This window comes from Thalassophryne amazonica, chromosome 17 (genome assembly GCF_902500255.1).
Source record: "Thalassophryne amazonica chromosome 17, fThaAma1.1, whole genome shotgun sequence".
NCBI classification, from domain to species: domain Eukaryota; kingdom Metazoa; phylum Chordata; class Actinopteri; order Batrachoidiformes; family Batrachoididae; genus Thalassophryne; species Thalassophryne amazonica.
The window spans coordinates 49453891-49470422 of NC_047119.1; the positions used below are offsets into that span (position 1 = coordinate 49453891).

At 45.3% G+C, this 16532-nt stretch overlaps 1 protein-coding gene across 1 annotated transcript in view; it reads right to left on the reverse strand.

Moving 5' to 3' along the window:
* The window catches only part of igsf9a (immunoglobulin superfamily, member 9a), a 221456-nt gene that overhangs the window by 41068 nt on the left and 163856 nt on the right, over nt 1–16532 (reverse strand). The window contains exon 10 of the mRNA XM_034191993.1: nt 9372–9512. Within this exon, the coding sequence (XP_034047884.1) occupies nt 9372–9512 (141 nt within the window). The remainder of the gene's footprint in view (nt 1–9371; nt 9513–16532) is intronic.

The following is a 16532-nucleotide window of genomic DNA, read 5'->3' on the forward strand; positions in this document are numbered from 1 at the left end:
AGGAAAATGGAACATTCAAGACATTGTTCAGAAGAACAGCGTAGTTTGATTAAAAAGTTGATTGGAGAGGGGAAAACATATACGCAGGTGCAAAAAATTATAGGCTGTTCATCTACAATGATCTCCAATGCTTTAAAATGGACAAAAAAACAGAGACACATGGAAGAAAATGGAAAACAACCATCAAAATGGATAGAAGAATAACCATAATGGCAAAGGCTCATCCATTAATCAGCTCCAGGATGATCAAAGACAGTCTGAAGTTACGGGTAAGTGCTGTGACAGTTAGAAGATGCCTGTGTGAAGCTAATTTATTTGCAAGAATCCCCCGCAAAGTCCCTCTGTTAAATAAAAGACATGTGCAGAAGAGGTTACAATTTGCCAAAGAACACATCAACTGACCTAAAGAGAAATGGAGGAATATTTTGTGGACTGATGAGAGTAAAATTGTTCTTTTTGGGTCCAAGGGCCGCAGACAGTTTGTGAGGACAACCCCCAAGCTCTGAATTCAAGCCAAAGTCACAGTGAAGACAGTGAGCATGGTGGTGCAAGCATCATGATATGGGCATGTTTCTCCTACTATGGTGTTGGGGCTATATATCGCATACCAGGTATCATGGATCAGTTTGGATATGTCAAAATACTTGAAGAGGTCATGTTGCCTCATGCTGAAGAGGACATGCCCTTGAAATGGGTGTTTCAACAAGACAATGACCCCAAGCACACTAGTAAACAAAATCTTGGTTCCAAACCAGCAAAATTAATGCTTCGCAGATGTGAAGAAGTCATGAAAAACTGTGGTTATACAATGAAATAATAATTTGGTGATTCACAGGATTGCTAAAAAAGCAGTTGGAACATAATAGTTTTGAGTTTGTCGCATCAACAGCAGATGCTACTATTATTGTGAACACCCCTTTTCTACTTTTTTTTTTACTAATAGCCCAATTTCATAGCCTTAAGAGTGTGCATATCATGAATGCTTGGTCTTGTTGGATTTGGGAGAATCTACTGGTACCTTGTTTCCCATGTAACAATAAGAAATATACTCAAAATCTGGATTAATCTTTTTAGTCACATAGCACTACTATTATTCTGAACACTACTGTACATTTTTGGAATCTTTATGGTTATGCAAATAATGCGGTGTAGTTTTCTATATGATTGGAGCATCTTTTAATTTTGACCCCTGTGTAATTCTTCAATTGACCCCTACCTGGCTGCCTACTGAAAGTTCAAGTGGCCAATCAGTTTTTTTTTTTCAAAAGAGTTCATGTCTATGGATTATTTGTGCCGAATTTGATGCTTGTATCACCATTTGCAGGATTCCACTCTAAATATTCTCTGTTGCACTATATATGAGATGTAAGATGCTGCTCCTCAGTGTTTCTCAACTGCCCTCAAAAGTACTGGAACATTTGGTATTTCACACATTTTAATTTGTTTATTCCATTTCAAATAGATTTTTTTCTACAATTATTTCCCTTAACTCAAACTGAAAGCAACTCTCTACAACTTGACATAAATTGATTACAAATATAAATCCAGCTTCCTGATGAGTGGTGTAGAGAAGGATTTTCTTAAAAAGATGACCCTGAAAGTTCAGCTACAATTTGACAGAAATTACATCTGAGATGAAAGCCTAGATTTGATGTGTTGGTGAAAGAAACTTTTGTATTTCTTCATAATTGATGTAAATAAAGTCCAAGACATATTCAGTGACTTGGAAATGTTCATATTTCCATCCTCTGACTTGTCTAAAGAAAACTGGCAATAAAACTGATTATTGTTTACAGGTTTTATCAGGTTTTACAGATTTGCTTTCAGTTTGAGTTTGAGGAAGATAATTTTAGAAATTTTTATTTTATTTTTTATTTCTTGTATTTAAAATGGCATAAACAAATTAACATTTGTGAAATTCCAAGTGTTCCAATGCTTTTGGGGGGCACAGTATCCTAACCTTATGATGAGTGCAAAATGAGTGTGGCATTATTACTGTTTTGTTTAAGAATGTTTCATTTTTACTGTTGCTGCACTTTGTGTTAAATCATAGTCATATTGTATAGCATACTGACAGTGGTGGGCACAGTTCTGATAATCCGATAACAGATAATTATTGAAGATAATGTTTTCATTATCGGATTATCTTTTAAGATAACTTTAAAAACCATTATCGGACTAATTACCTCCCGATAAATTTTTGTCGGCTAACTTTTAGACCGATAACGTAGTAAACAAAGCTGAACAGCAACAAACATTTTATAAATTTAAAATCATTGAGCATACCTGTTAAAGGTTTCATAACAGATGTATAGTTCTACCCTCTGCAAACAGAAGAGAGCTGCTTCTATGAGAAACTGCTCTATCCTCTGCAGGCAAAGGAGAACTGGTCACAAAAAAAAAAAAAATTCCTTTAACAGCACACTGATACGCTGGCAATATCACCCAAGTCATCCGGAGGCATACATTTTTAACTTATGGTTCAAATTTTAACCAAACTAATTTAAAATTACTCTCACGTCTGAAGTTTTATAAAGTGAAAATATCAGATATATATTTTAGTTTTAAAGTAATGCACTAATTTTTAAGGTTTTAGTGAGCACATGCTGTGCCCAGCACTGCATTATGGGTAGGGTAGGGTAATCTCAGTACGTTCACGGCAGGACAAATGCATTTCAGACACTGTTCAGGCTCCATGGACAACGGCATTAAACTCTAGTGAATATATTCTCTGGGTTTACAGACATTGTTAATGTATTTGCGTTTGTTAAATTTCATGCATCTTAAATGTAGCAGACACGGATTATCTGGAATTTTGTTTTTGGCAGGTTTTCACGGTATCTACTGCCATCTACTGGCCAGTAGTGTTCATGGCAGTTCATGGCAGTATTCGTCCTGAAGCTGGGCAGACCACTGTATGATATTTTTAATCACTGTACTCGGTTTCAGTTCAAACTGTACCACAGAACCGCATGGTGTAAAAGTTCAGAGCGCCGATTTATGTTCTCACACACATTGTACATTCAAAAACCACACGTCGGACTCGTGTTTCCAGAAGTAATACGTAAGCTTTTTTTTCAAACTTAATTTACAAAAACTCTCGATGGGAGACATCAAAGTTTAAAAACAAAACAAAACAACAACAACAAAAAAATTACAAGACAGCTCTGCAGTGTTTGCACAGGCACAGTGCGAGCGGTTGGACACTTGTAGCTCTTCAGCAGCAGGATCCCCTCACGATGGCCGACCAGAATAATATGAAACAGGTTTGATTTTCATTCGACCATACGATCGGCGAGGAGGTGGTTCGTGAGATGTTAACGCCAGTTGTTACTCCATGTACACTACACGATGCAGGATGCGCGATTAACCTGAACTCGGTCCAAAAAATTCCTGCACGATATGAAAAATCATCTGAAAAGGGCAAAACTCGCACAGTGTAAAGCCACATTATGTGTCAAGACAATATTGAGTGCACTTTTACAATATAATAAAACGTGTGCACAACATCATAAAACGTGTGCACAACATCATAAAACGTGCGCATGGCACAATATAATAAAATGAGCGCACATTCTCTCCACATGCAAAACATTTTGCGATGATACTTCCAGGGCTCCGTAAAAATGCCTGTTTTTACAAATAAAAAAATGGAATATTTTACAAAAGCACATTTATCTGTAAACACCAACACACGACACATTAACGTGTTCGTTTACATAATGAATGACTGAACCAATCAGTGCTTAGCAGAGGCACATTTTACCTAGCATCCATGCTGCCATAAATACAGACGGCATCCTCTGTCTGTGTTGTTACAAAACCTCAGAATTAGTGCATTATTCAACATTAAAAGATATATGTTACATTTTAACTTTGTACAAATGACAGAATTGACATTAATGGAGTTAGTCTATCGGTATTAATGTTATTTATAAATCAAAACCATAAGCCAGCACTGCTTTATTTTCCAAGACCTCCACTTGACAGGGTCAAGAGCTGCTTTGGCTGCTCTCAGCTTGCTGCTGTGCTGGAAGCCGTGTAGTAAACAAGAGCTTCCAGCGGGGGGCAAGATGTTTAAAGACAGAAGTGTGGGCTCATTGTTTGGGTCTGTTGTCGCTTTTGTTGTTGTCACTTGTTTGTTGAGCTTTTCCAGGCATGTGAGAGGCAAATAAAGAAAAATGCTTAAAAAAAGGCGGGGGGTCTGGGGGAGCTGAAAGGTTTTTGCCATGCTAATGCTCCCCTGAAGCATTTACTCAAAATAAAGTCTGAAGGACCTAAATTACATGGTGAGATGCTGACAAGCTTTGATCACTCATGTCTGCAACATATACATATTATATTATACATGATGGCAATTTGCTAACATATAAAATCATGTGAATCACTTTAACTAAAGATTAGCCTGCATTTTAACCTAGCCCATTTTTCCAAAATGGTGGCTATGAGGAAAAGTGAGCCAAAGGCTATGGGGTAAATTGAGCCAGTGGTTCAACTTACCCATCATAAGGCACTGAAATTCAGTTAAGTCTCTGATGTATAAAATAGTATTTCAACTGAGTATATTCAACTGGTTTGTCATATGTTAACCATTGTAGAAAAGGTATCATGCCAAGAACATACAAGAGGAAAACAAGCTGGGGCTCAACTGTCATGGTCTGCCTTTGTCTGCCTCCCTGTTCTGTTTTTAACCTTGAGTGTAGTTTCTGAGTTTTTCCCCCAGATGGGCACTCAGAGCTGAGGAACACCTGCTTCTCATCACCGCTACACACCTGACATGCATGAGCGGCTCATCAGCAGCAGGCTACTAAAACCCTGGCTTTCAGCTCATTCACTGTCAGATTCTTGGTTTTCCATGACCACTGATGATCCAGGAGACTTCACTGAGATTCTATGACCTAGACCTTGTCTTGCCTGTTGCTTCCATGCGCTCTGACGATGGAGCTTCCTGCAGCTATATTCAAGTTCCTGTTCTCAGCTCTGTGCATCCCATCTGGCCGCAGTTCCAGAACCTTACACGCCAAGATTTCAGTCTTCTTCCAAGACTGACCCAGAAACCTGCAGCACCCTAATTTCCACCACTACAAGCGGGCCCTATCTTGGCTCAGCAGGCCGTCTAACCAGCACAGTATTGTTGTTTTGTTTATTGTAAATAAATCTCTTGTCGTACACAGCCAGTTCTGTTCCTTACTCCCAGCGTGTAAGTCCATCACCAAGTACCGGTCTGGTCCCGTCCGGACCCTAACCATAACATCAACAACCTTGAACAGATGGAGAGAGCAGCCAATGATGTCAAAGGAGGAAAGTCCATCATATCAGTGGCAAAAAAAAGAGATACGTATATTGACAGGTCAACACTGAGGAGGTACATGAAAAAGAGGGAGGCAAAGGAAATGAACCAGCAGGGTATGTTGGAACAGCAGAAGCAAAGAGAGTCTTCTTAGAGGAGCTGTGTATGGTCCATTTAAGACCTATTACAACAGAGTTCTCGATGGCTGGATGAGCTCTAACCCCGGCAAAACAGCCAGCATATACTAAATTCCTGGCTGTATGAATGATGCTTTCATGTCAGCAATGGCACCATGGAATATCTCCTCTGGATTCAGATCTACTGGGATTTTCCCTTACAAAAGAGATGTCTTCTCTGATGCAGAGTTTGAGCCAATCATAGTGTCAGACGGGCCCAACCTGTATCTGCTGAGATACCTTCACCAGGCTCTGCACATGCATGTGCTTCACCTACACAGATTCAAACCCCAACCATTCTGGATCCTATGTGTCTACTACTGAGATTTTACCCTTACCCAAAAGTCAGCAGCCCAGGAAACTAACAAATGAAAGCGTGTGATGACAAGAATCCTGACTGATACACCTGAATAGCAGGTAATCAAACGTGCCCATCAAGAGAGGATAAATAAACAGAAAGGCAAAACAAAGAGCCATCAAAGAGTAAGGAAACAAACCCAGATGAAAATGGCAGTGGAAAGCAGCTCTGAGGAGAGTGATGTTGCCATCTTATTTGATGACACTTCTGAGCATGAGAGCTCCAGCAATGAAAGAAGTGAACCAGATGTCTTAGATCTGGTAGCTGGTGACTTTGTCATTGTAAAATTTGCATCCAAATGCAGGAGCCACCTTTACAGTGGCTTGGTTGACAGCTTTGCAGACAATGAAGTGAGTGCCAGATTTCTCAGAAGAACCTGAGTGATCACTGGCAGTAAGAAACCCAGCTTTGCATTCAAGGAAAAGGACGAGGCATCTTTCCCACAGGGTGATGTGCTGAAGATGCCCCAACCTCGAGAGGCTGGAGTGACTGCAGCGAGAGAGCAACAGTTCATATTCCCCTGCAAACTTGACAGCTGGAATATTGAATAGTTGTTCTGATGAAATGGATAAATGGTTTTGAAACTAACTGGTGGTTTGTTCTCACAAGTTCAAAACTATTAAAACTGTTTGTTACCACAATATGCTCAGGTTTACATTTTAAAACTCAGATGGTCAGTTTACCTCCAGATGGCTCAATTTACACACTGACTTGGTTCAGTTTACCTCTAACCTGGGGAAACTTGAGCCACAGGAGCACTTTTTTTATAAGTCAATATTTTGGGTAGCTTTGTCAGAGATGCATTTTGATCATTTCATTTGACAGGAGACACCCTGAAATAAACATATATGTTTTCATTCTATTTAGGTGTCATTTTTCTTTACCTCCAGGACAACATAAGTGAAAGGGGCTCATCTTATCCCACTCCCCCCTACCTATCTAAATCCTGCACACACAAAAAGCTCTGCTTGTGGAGAACTGGCAAACTCAAGGACATGATGATCTGAGTCAGTTCACTGGCCCACTGTCTGTCCTCGGTGTGTTTTTATGAGCATTATTTTCACATAAAAGCATTTTAATTTAAAAACCAGATTTGATCTTCAGAAAACATTTTTCCAAAATATGAAAAAGAGAAGTTTTCTTATTATCAGGGTCATTTTATATTATGGCTAATATAGTATAAAGTAATAAAAAAGTCTTTAGAATCTATCAGACCTATGTGACAATATGAACACTTCTATGATGCAAACTCCAGCTTACATGTTAAGAACTAAACGTAACCTTGACAAAAAACAGCTGCACAGATCAGAGCTGCTGTGTTATTAAAAGTGTTCTCAGCAAAATGTCTTGTCTTCCTGCTATAAATGAGCTTGTACATGTGTTTGAAACTGTTGGTTCAGTTTTTAGACCCCTCCTTTAACATACTAAAATGTTTTACTCATATCAAGTGAGCTACAGACTCTAAATCCAGTGCCAGAAATTCAATATGACAAGACCTGAGAAATCCAGAGGCCAGTAATCATCGCAGAAGGGTGACTATGGTGGAGACGGATCCTCCTCCACTGATCTTCAGTAAACCCTACTATATTATTCCTCCGCCTGTTCGCAGTGGCAGCTCAAAGAGGAAACTGCACTATCTTGGCTCCATTTCTCCAAAAAGTTCATGACACGTCTTTGACAGCAAGTTAAAAATTTCTTTTGTTTTCTTTTTCTTCATTTTCTTGTAGCAAGACATTCAGCAACTCCACTAGAGCTCAAAGGATGAATTCTTTACCCAATAAACCAAGTGAAAATGCGAAATATACTTTTTTCTTATGAGGATTTGGTGCTTCCACGAGTTTCAAAATCACACTTAATTTGTTATCATTTTACAAAGATATCTGAAGACATCATGTGGACAAACTGGCATCCTTTTATTTGTTGCTATTATATAGATTAATAATGAACTGATTCATTATCAAAAAAGTTATTATTTGTATTTATTATTAAGGGATGATGGATAAATTGACAGTGAAAAATAATCATCAGTTGCAATGTAACGATGTTAGCTAAAGATAGCTGTCTATGGTACTTGGGTCTTCGAAGGATCCTTGGGTCCCACTGGAATGATTTTGTATCAAACGAGCAGCTTCTAAGATAGACTAGAATGAGGAGTATCTCTTGCATTGTGAGGGAGCATCAGCTATGACATTTTGGCCATGTGGCTTGTTTCACTGTGTGTGTGATCCAGCATGCAGGTGCCTGAGTGTTAAGGACCCCAGTAGGTAGTGAATGCCAAAGGAAAGCCCACGATGGTTATTATAGAGATGTGAGGATGGACCGGTTTGTATGCTTGGGTGGTTGTCATCCAGGACCTAAGGCGGGTCCCGTGATGTTATGGATGCAGCAAATCACACAATCAGGGCCTGATCCCAGACTTGAGTTAAGGACAGAACTGGCTAACGTGCTCTCGGCAACCAGACTGAATTAGTTGTGTTGTTCATCAGCTGTGCTGTAAATACACTCTATTCACAAGGCAGCTTTTATGAGGTGGTTGTTGCGTTATTAAACTGCACTAATTGAAAATTAATTTGTGCACTCCAACTGAAAGTGACAGCAGGATCTATGACAGTGACAGTAAACTACTTTCTTCTTTTGGTGTGTCGGAAAGATTTGTTCATTTGGCTCTTTGTGCTCCCTCCCGACTTATTTATACTCATAGCTTGTTTGGACCACAGTTAGTGCTTCGGCTTTTTCTATTAATCGCCCTTTACGACTCCCTACTCTCAGATCAGTTCATTTGGTTCTTCAGCTGTCTAATTGGCTGTTCATTAAGACCTGCAACCTGCAGGTCTTAATGACCTGCAACATCTGCACAACAACTGAATATTATCTAGTTTTCCAGGCTGTTGTAAAATCCTGTGTTAATAAACAACGACTGTAGCTAGGTTAGGTGATAGCCTGGGTTGAACATTAACAAAAGGGCTGGTGGACTAATTCACAAACTGTGAACCCTAAACTGCTCACGTTGCAAAGGTCGGCACCTTGTATTGAAGCTCTGAGCGCCGCTGCGTCTGTGTATACCACCTAAACACATAAACATGGAGGCAAACAAATCACCTATCGTTTAAAGGATTCAGTCATTACAATTTACTCAGATGCAAACAAATCTTGCCTATTAAATACTTTTCTATACTGTGAGGTAAACCGGGAAGTCATGGTGATGATGTGCTTCTAATGCCACCAATAACAAGGTTCAGGACTCATTATCGCTCTCATGGATGTGCATCCCAAAAGGTCAAGGTTTGAAACCTTGGCCTTACGTTGGAGTAGGAGTCACTAACCCTGCTCCTGGAGATCACATGCATGATTTCCATGTCAACATGCTCCACTACTCCAGTTCTATGAGTGTATGCAAAATTCAGTTACATCTACATCTGTTTCCAGCTAGGACATAAATTTCTGTTGAAGCATAGGCATTTGTAGACTTCTCTCAAAAAAGGTCCAATTTAGACCTTCAAGTAAGTGTCTCATCATACTGCATAGTGTGTACAGTGTGCATGCTGACCTGTAGAATAACAGCTGTCGGGCCGGATGAACCCATGCTGCCATAGCTGTTGTAAGGCGTACAGGTATACACGCCTGCTGCGTCATCGTTGACTGTCGCCATGAACAAAGATCCTTCTGGTGTCAAAGTCCATCCTGGGTACTGATGGAAATACAGAATGTTAACTGCTCTGATATCTATAAAAAGGAACAATACACTGAAGACAAAATTATGTATGTCTGACTCACTCTATAGCTGCTTATGAATAACTCTGATGTTTGAAGGATATCTGATTTCCACTGTTGTGTGGGCCGCTGAAGAGGAGGTACTGCTGGCCCACCACCACCAGAGGGCACCCTGCCTGGAGTGCGGGCTCCAGGCACCAGAGGGCGCTGCCGCCTCACAGGAGCAGCCGGGGTGACAGCTGTCACTTATCACCTATGTCAGCTGTCACCAATCATCTGATCATCAGTGGTATATCAGCAAGACATCTCCACCTCTTTGCCGAGATATCGCTCTACCGAGGGGTAACGTTCTCAGCCGGACTATACTGTCTTCCTGACAGGAATACCGTTGCTTTGTGGTTTTGGATAACAGATATTGTGTTGTTTTCTTCCGACGAGAGGTGGAGGTGGTTTCCCACCATACGTGTTGCTGGGTGCAAACGCACCCACACCTAACTGTTTTGTTCCTCGCCAGCAGTACCAGATCCGACAAGCGGAGGCAGTGGCCACCTGGGTTCGGGACTTGGCGGCTCCAGTATTCCCGGGGTTCGGTGGCGGAGGAAATCGTGTGGTTCCGGTTCTGCTTTGGACAGACGTCTCTTATCTTCGAGCCTTGCCCACGTGACACATTTTGTGAATTGACTTCTTTTCTATATTGTAATTCGCCGTGTTGTTGTGCTTATTCACAACAGTAAAGAGTTGTTATTTGACTTCCTCCATTGTCCGTTCATTTGCGCCCCCTGTTGTGGGTCCGTGTTCCTACACTTTCACAACATCCACAAGTGGTTAAATACTTGTCTCCTGTGTAGATCCCATCTAAAGCTGTAAAACTCTAAGGTGCCTTATTTATTAATGCTGTCACAGCTCTTGCAAGATTGTTGTCAAAGACACTGAAATTCTTTTTTAAAAAATCATTGCTTGGATTAAAATACAAATGCATGTGAGAAGAATCCTCTGAAGAGCTTTCAGAATCACTTTTTGAAACAACTGCATTAAAACCAGTTACAATTTCTGAGTCATTTTCCCTATTAAGCCACAAGTCAACGACTTTTGTTGTGCCTCTGCAAAAAAAAAAAAACGTTCCCGCTCTGTTTAATGAAGTCAAAACCACTATTATCTTCCCAAAATGAAGCTGTGAGGAAGTATTATTGTGAACATGAGAGCTTGTGACATTCAGGGTGGAAGTGGAATAATTGGGAGAATAACGGGCCAGCTCTCGCAGCTCTGTCCCATGCTGCGGGAAGCCGGCACGTTTCCAACAGCGCATGTTCATCCCCGACACGTCGTTCCATCACACACTGGTGTGTAGCATACTGAAAACGTGTATGAGAGGACAAATCAGCTCAGCAGAGGACCAGGAGGGGGTGGGAGCAGAACAAAGGAAACAGTTTCCCAGGCTGGCGACCTGGACTCAAATGTGATATTAGAAATGAGAAGAGTTTAGGACAATCATTAAGAAGGAACAGACTGCAGACCCTCATCACGTTCATCAAACTGTTCTGAATAGACACAGAAAGACTGAAAAAACCTTCAGTTCTCCTCCTTTTATCCTGATCCCTTTATGCAGCAGCATTATTAATTTCCGAGACTTTATAACCAAAAGTTAAGCGTAGTATAATGTGTGGAATTTATACTCAAACTAACTCAGTATATATAAAAATAAATAAATAAATAAATAATTCGGGCATAAACATGCTTTAGACTGAGAAACCACAACAACACACGTGTCCTGTACTAGTATCATGCATTCTTTGTGTTCAACTTGTGGCACAAGCAAAGCAAAACTAATGCGAGGAACAGTACAAGAAAGGACAATTAAGAAGGAAATAAACAACAACAAAACGAAAATGGCAAAAATTGTAAGGAGGAACTCTGATATTAATGAGGTCACGATGTGGTTCTACAGCCACAAATACGCCAGAAGAGCTGGAATGAGACTAGCTACAAGACAGGGAGCATATTCTGTTCTGCCATTACGTCACGTAATGGAATTAAAATAACTATGAGACTTCTGACACATACTCTACCTTCTGCTGATGTCCATCAAGTTTCATATTTATTTAAAATGTAATCAGAGGTATAACTCTAGTGATATCACCATCGCCGGTAGTAAGAGAGAAGTGTGACACAGGTCAGTGGAAATGAAAACATGTCTATGTAACAAACATTGTTGTGTGGGCCGCTGAAGAGGAGGTACTGCTGGCCCACCACCACCAGAGGGCGCCCTGCCTGGAGTGCGGGCTCCAGGCACCGGAGGGCGCTGCCGCCTCACAGGAGCAGCCAGGGTGACAGCTGTCACCCATCACCTGAGACAGCTGATATCAATCAACAGGGAGGTATATCAGCAGGACGGCATCTCCACCTCATTGCCGAGATATCGCTCTACCAAGGAGGTAACGAACTCAGCCAGCCATACGGATTAATCCATTGTTGCTTGTGTGTAAAACGACTGAAGATTGAAAAGGACGTATTTGGATAAGTACTCTATTCCACATTACAGCGTTGTTTCTGAGTAGAGGTGGAGGTGGGTTTTCCACCCCCACGTGTGTTGGGTGCAGCCGCACCAAATCTGACTGTTTCTGTTCCTCGCCAGCAGTCCCGGATCCGACGAGCAGAGGCCGTGATCACCTGGGAGTTCGGGACTTGGCGGCTCCAGTATTCCGGGGTTCTGGTGGCAGAGGAAATCGGGTGGTTCGGTTCGATTGGACAGACGTCTCCTATCGTCGAGCGTGCCCACACGACACCGTTGGAATTCGATTGTGACCAAAATTGTAATTTGTTGTGTTTGTGTGCGTGTTCACAACAGTAAAGCTTGTTATTTGACTTTCTTCATTGTACGTTCATTGCGCCCCCTGTTGTGGGTCCGTGTACTGACACTTTCCCAACAGGATATCTCGGCCATCGTCATGGATCCCGAGGGGCGTCAACCGGCTGTTGAACGGCCAATGGAAGAACAGGACGCGCAGGCGTCCGCAGGAGGGGTAATCGGTGAGTTGCAGCGGATCCTCACCGCTTTCACGACTCGGTTAGATTTGATGACCGAGCAGAACGTCCTCCTGAACCGCAGGGTGGAGGCTCTCGCCGGGCGCCGCTGCGGCTCTCCCTCCCGTAGACCCTGTACGTAACATAGACGTTCCACTGGTTGTCAAAGACCCCTCCCACCTTCCCCCGGAAGCATACATAAGCCCCCCAGAGCCGTACGGAGGCTGTGTGGAGACGTGCGCGGATTTTCTTATGCAGTGTTCGCTCGTCTTCGCACAGCGTCCTGTTATGTAGGCGACCGATGCTAGCAAGGTAGCTTATGTAATAAACCTGCTTCGCGGTGAGGCACGCGCTTGGGCTACAGCGCTCTGGGAGCAGAACTCACGGCTCCTTCAGACATATGATGGGTTTGTGAGGGAGTTCAGACCGTGTTCGATTCACCCCAATAGAGGAGAAACCGCTTCAACAGTGCTACTGTCAATGAGACAGGGGCGTCGGAGAGCAGCTGCCTATGCAGTCGACTTCCGCATCGCGGCTGCGAGGTCCGGCTGGAATAGCACTGCCCTCCGCGCCGCCTTTGTAAACGGACTGTCATTGGTTCTTAAGGAGCACCCGGTGGCTAAGGACGAACCGCGGGATTTAGATGGGCTTATCGATCTGGTCATACGATTAGACAATCGGTTAGAAGAACGTCGTCGGGAACGGACCGAAGGGCTGTGGCCGGGCACGCGCCATCCCTCTCCCTTCGGTTCGACCGCGTCCGCCTTCCCCACGCTCCACGGCCTCGGCGCTCGTGTGGCTAAAGATCCCCTGCTGACGAAGCTATGGACACGAGCAGGGCAACATTTAGGGCACCAGCTGCACAGAGGAGGCAGGCCCACGGAGTGTGTTTTAATTGTGGCTCGACAGAGCACCAAGTGAGAGACTGCCCCGAGCGGTTAAACACCAACGCCTGCCCCTAGAGACTGGGCTAAGGGTGGGCCGAGACATTCACGTGGGACACACCCACATTGCTACACGACTCCCAGTTACGATCCTTTATGAGGAATCAACCCTGAAAGCCCCAGCACTGGTGGACACGGGCTCTGAAGGGAATCTGTTAGACAGCAGATGGGCCAGGGAGATAGGGCTCCCTCTGGTGGCGCTTACCTCGCCTGTGCAGGTGCGAGCACTAGATGGCTCCCTCCTCCTCCAATCACGCATAAGACACCACCTGTAACCCTGGTGGTGTCCGGAAATCACCGGGAGGAGATCGAGTTTTTGTGACTCCTGCTACCTCCCGAGTGATTTTGGGGGTTTTCCCTGGATGGGTGAAACACAATCCCCGGATCGATTGGCCGTCCGGGGTAGTGGTTCAGTGGAGCGAGACCTGCCATCGGGTATGTTTAGGTTCCTCGGTCCTCCCGGCTCCCAGGCTAAGGAGGAGGTCAGAGTCCCGCCCAATCTGGGGATGTTGCGGTGGAGTACCACGACCTTGTCGACGTGTTCAGCAAGGATCTGGCGCTCACCCTTCCCCCCCACCGTCCTTATGATTGTGCCATTGATATTGGTTCCGGGCAGTGAGTTCCCGTCAGCAGGCTGTACAACCCTCTCACTGCCCTGAGCGCGAATCAATGGAGACCTACATCGGGACTCGTTAGCCGCGGGTTGATCCGGAATTCCACCTCCCCGATGGGTGCAGGTTTCTTTTTTGTGGGTAAAAAAGACGGCGGTCTTCGTCCATGCATTGATTTATAGGGGGACTGAACGAGATCACGGTTCGCAACGATACCCGTTGCCCTGTTGGATTCGGTGTTCACACCCCTGCATGGAGCCCAAATCTTCACAAGCTCGATCTTAGAAATGCGTATCACCTGGTTCGGATCCGGAAGGGAGACGAGTGGAAGATGGCATTTAACACCCCCTAGGTCACTTTGAGTACCTGGTCATTGCCGTTCGGTCTCACAAACGCTCCCGCGACTTCCAAGTGTTGGTTAATGATGTCTGCGGGATTTCCTGCACTGGTTCGTCTTCGTATATCTGGAAGATATACTCATCTTTTCTCCGGACCCCTGAGACCCATGTAAGCATGTACGTCAGGTCCTGCAGCAGTTGTTGGAGAAACGGCTGTTTGGTAAGGGCGAGAAGTGTGAGTTCCACCGACGTCTTTGTCCTTCCTGGGGTTCATCATCTCCTCCAACTCCGTCGCTCCTGATCCGGCCAAGGTTGCGGCGGTGTGAGAGGACTGGCCCCAACCCACAAGCCGTCGGAAGCTGCAACAGTTCCTCGGCTTTGCTAATTTCTCCAGGCGGTTCCTTAAGGGCTACAGTCAGGTAGTTAGCCCCTGACAGCCTGACCTCGCCAAAAGCTTCCCTTCACCCTGTCGGATCGTTGCGATGCCGCGTCAAGGAGTGAAACGGCGTTTCTCGTCTGCACCCGTTCTGGTGCAGCCCGATCCTAGCCGCCAGTTAGTGGTTGAAGTGGACGCCTCTGACTCAGGGATAGGAGCCGTGCTGTCCCAGAGCGGGAAGACCGATAAGGTCCTTCACCCGTGTGCCTATTTTTCCCGCAGGTTGACCCCGGCTGAACGGAACTATGACGTCGGCAATCGAGAACTCCTTGCGGTGAAAGAGGCTCTTGAGGAGTGGAGACATCTGTTGGAGGGAACGTCCGTGCCATTCATGGTTTTCACTGACCGGAACCTGGAGTATATCAGGACCGCCAAGCGGCTGAATCCCAGGCAAGCCCGCTGGTCACTGTTCTTCGGCCGTTTTGACTTCCGGATCACCTACCGTCCCGGGACCAAAAACCAAAAATCAGACGCTTTGTCCCGGGTACATGAAGAAGACGAAGTCCAGAACGGAGTCGTCGGATCCCCCGGATCCCATCATCCCGGAGTCCCACTATCGTGGCCACCCTCACCTGGGACGGGAGGAAGACCGTCGGGAGGCCCTGGCACGAAACCCGGACCCCGGAACCAGGTCCGAAGAAATAGACTCTACGTCCCACCAGAAGCTAGGGCTGCGGTTCTGGAACTTCTGTCACGGTTCTAAGCTCTCCTGTCATCCTGGGGTTGCGAAGAAACCGTGGCAGTCGTCGGCAGCGCTTCTGGTGGGCGTCCTGGAGGCCGACGTCTGGGGTTACATCCAGGCCCTGTAACAACTGCGCCAGGGGCAAGGCCGACCACCGCAAGACACTTGGGATTGCTACAGCCGCTGCCCGTGCCTCATCGCCCCTGGTCTCACATCGGCTCTGGATTTTGTCACGGGCCTTCCGCCGTCCCAGGGAAACACACGTCATCCTCACGATAGTGGACCGATTCTCCAAGGCGGCCCACTTCGTGGCCCTCCCGAAGCTACCTACGGCCCAGGAGACAGCGGAACTCCTGGTCCACCACGTCGTCGTCTGCATGGGATACACATCAGACATCGTCTCGATCGCGGTCCCCAGTTCTCCTCGCACGTCTGGAGGAGCTTCTGCCAGGAACTGGGGGCCACGGTCAGTCTCTCGTCCGGATATCACCCCCAGACCAACGGGCAAGCAGAACGGGCCAACCAAGAGATGGAGCAGACCCTACGTTGTGTGACAGCCGCGCACCCGATGGCCTGGAGTACCCACCTGGCCTGGGTCGAGTACGCCCACAACAGTCAAGTATCATCAGCCACCGGCCTCTCCCCATTTGAGGTGTGTTTGGGGTATCAGCCCCCGTTGTTTCCGGTGGTTGAGGGAGAGGTCGGTGTGCCCTCGGTCCAGGCCCACCTACGGAAGTGCCGTCGGGTGTGGCGTGCCGCCCGTTCTGCTTTGTTGAAGGCCCGGACGAGGGCGAAGACCCATCCAGACCGGCGGCGGACCCCGGCTCCCACGTATCGTCCTGGGCAGGAAGTGTGGTTGTCCACCAAGGACATTCCCCTACAAGTGGACTCCCTGAAACTACAAGAACGATACATTGGTCCGTTTAAAATTCTCATGGTCATCAATCCCGCCGCAGTGAGGCTTC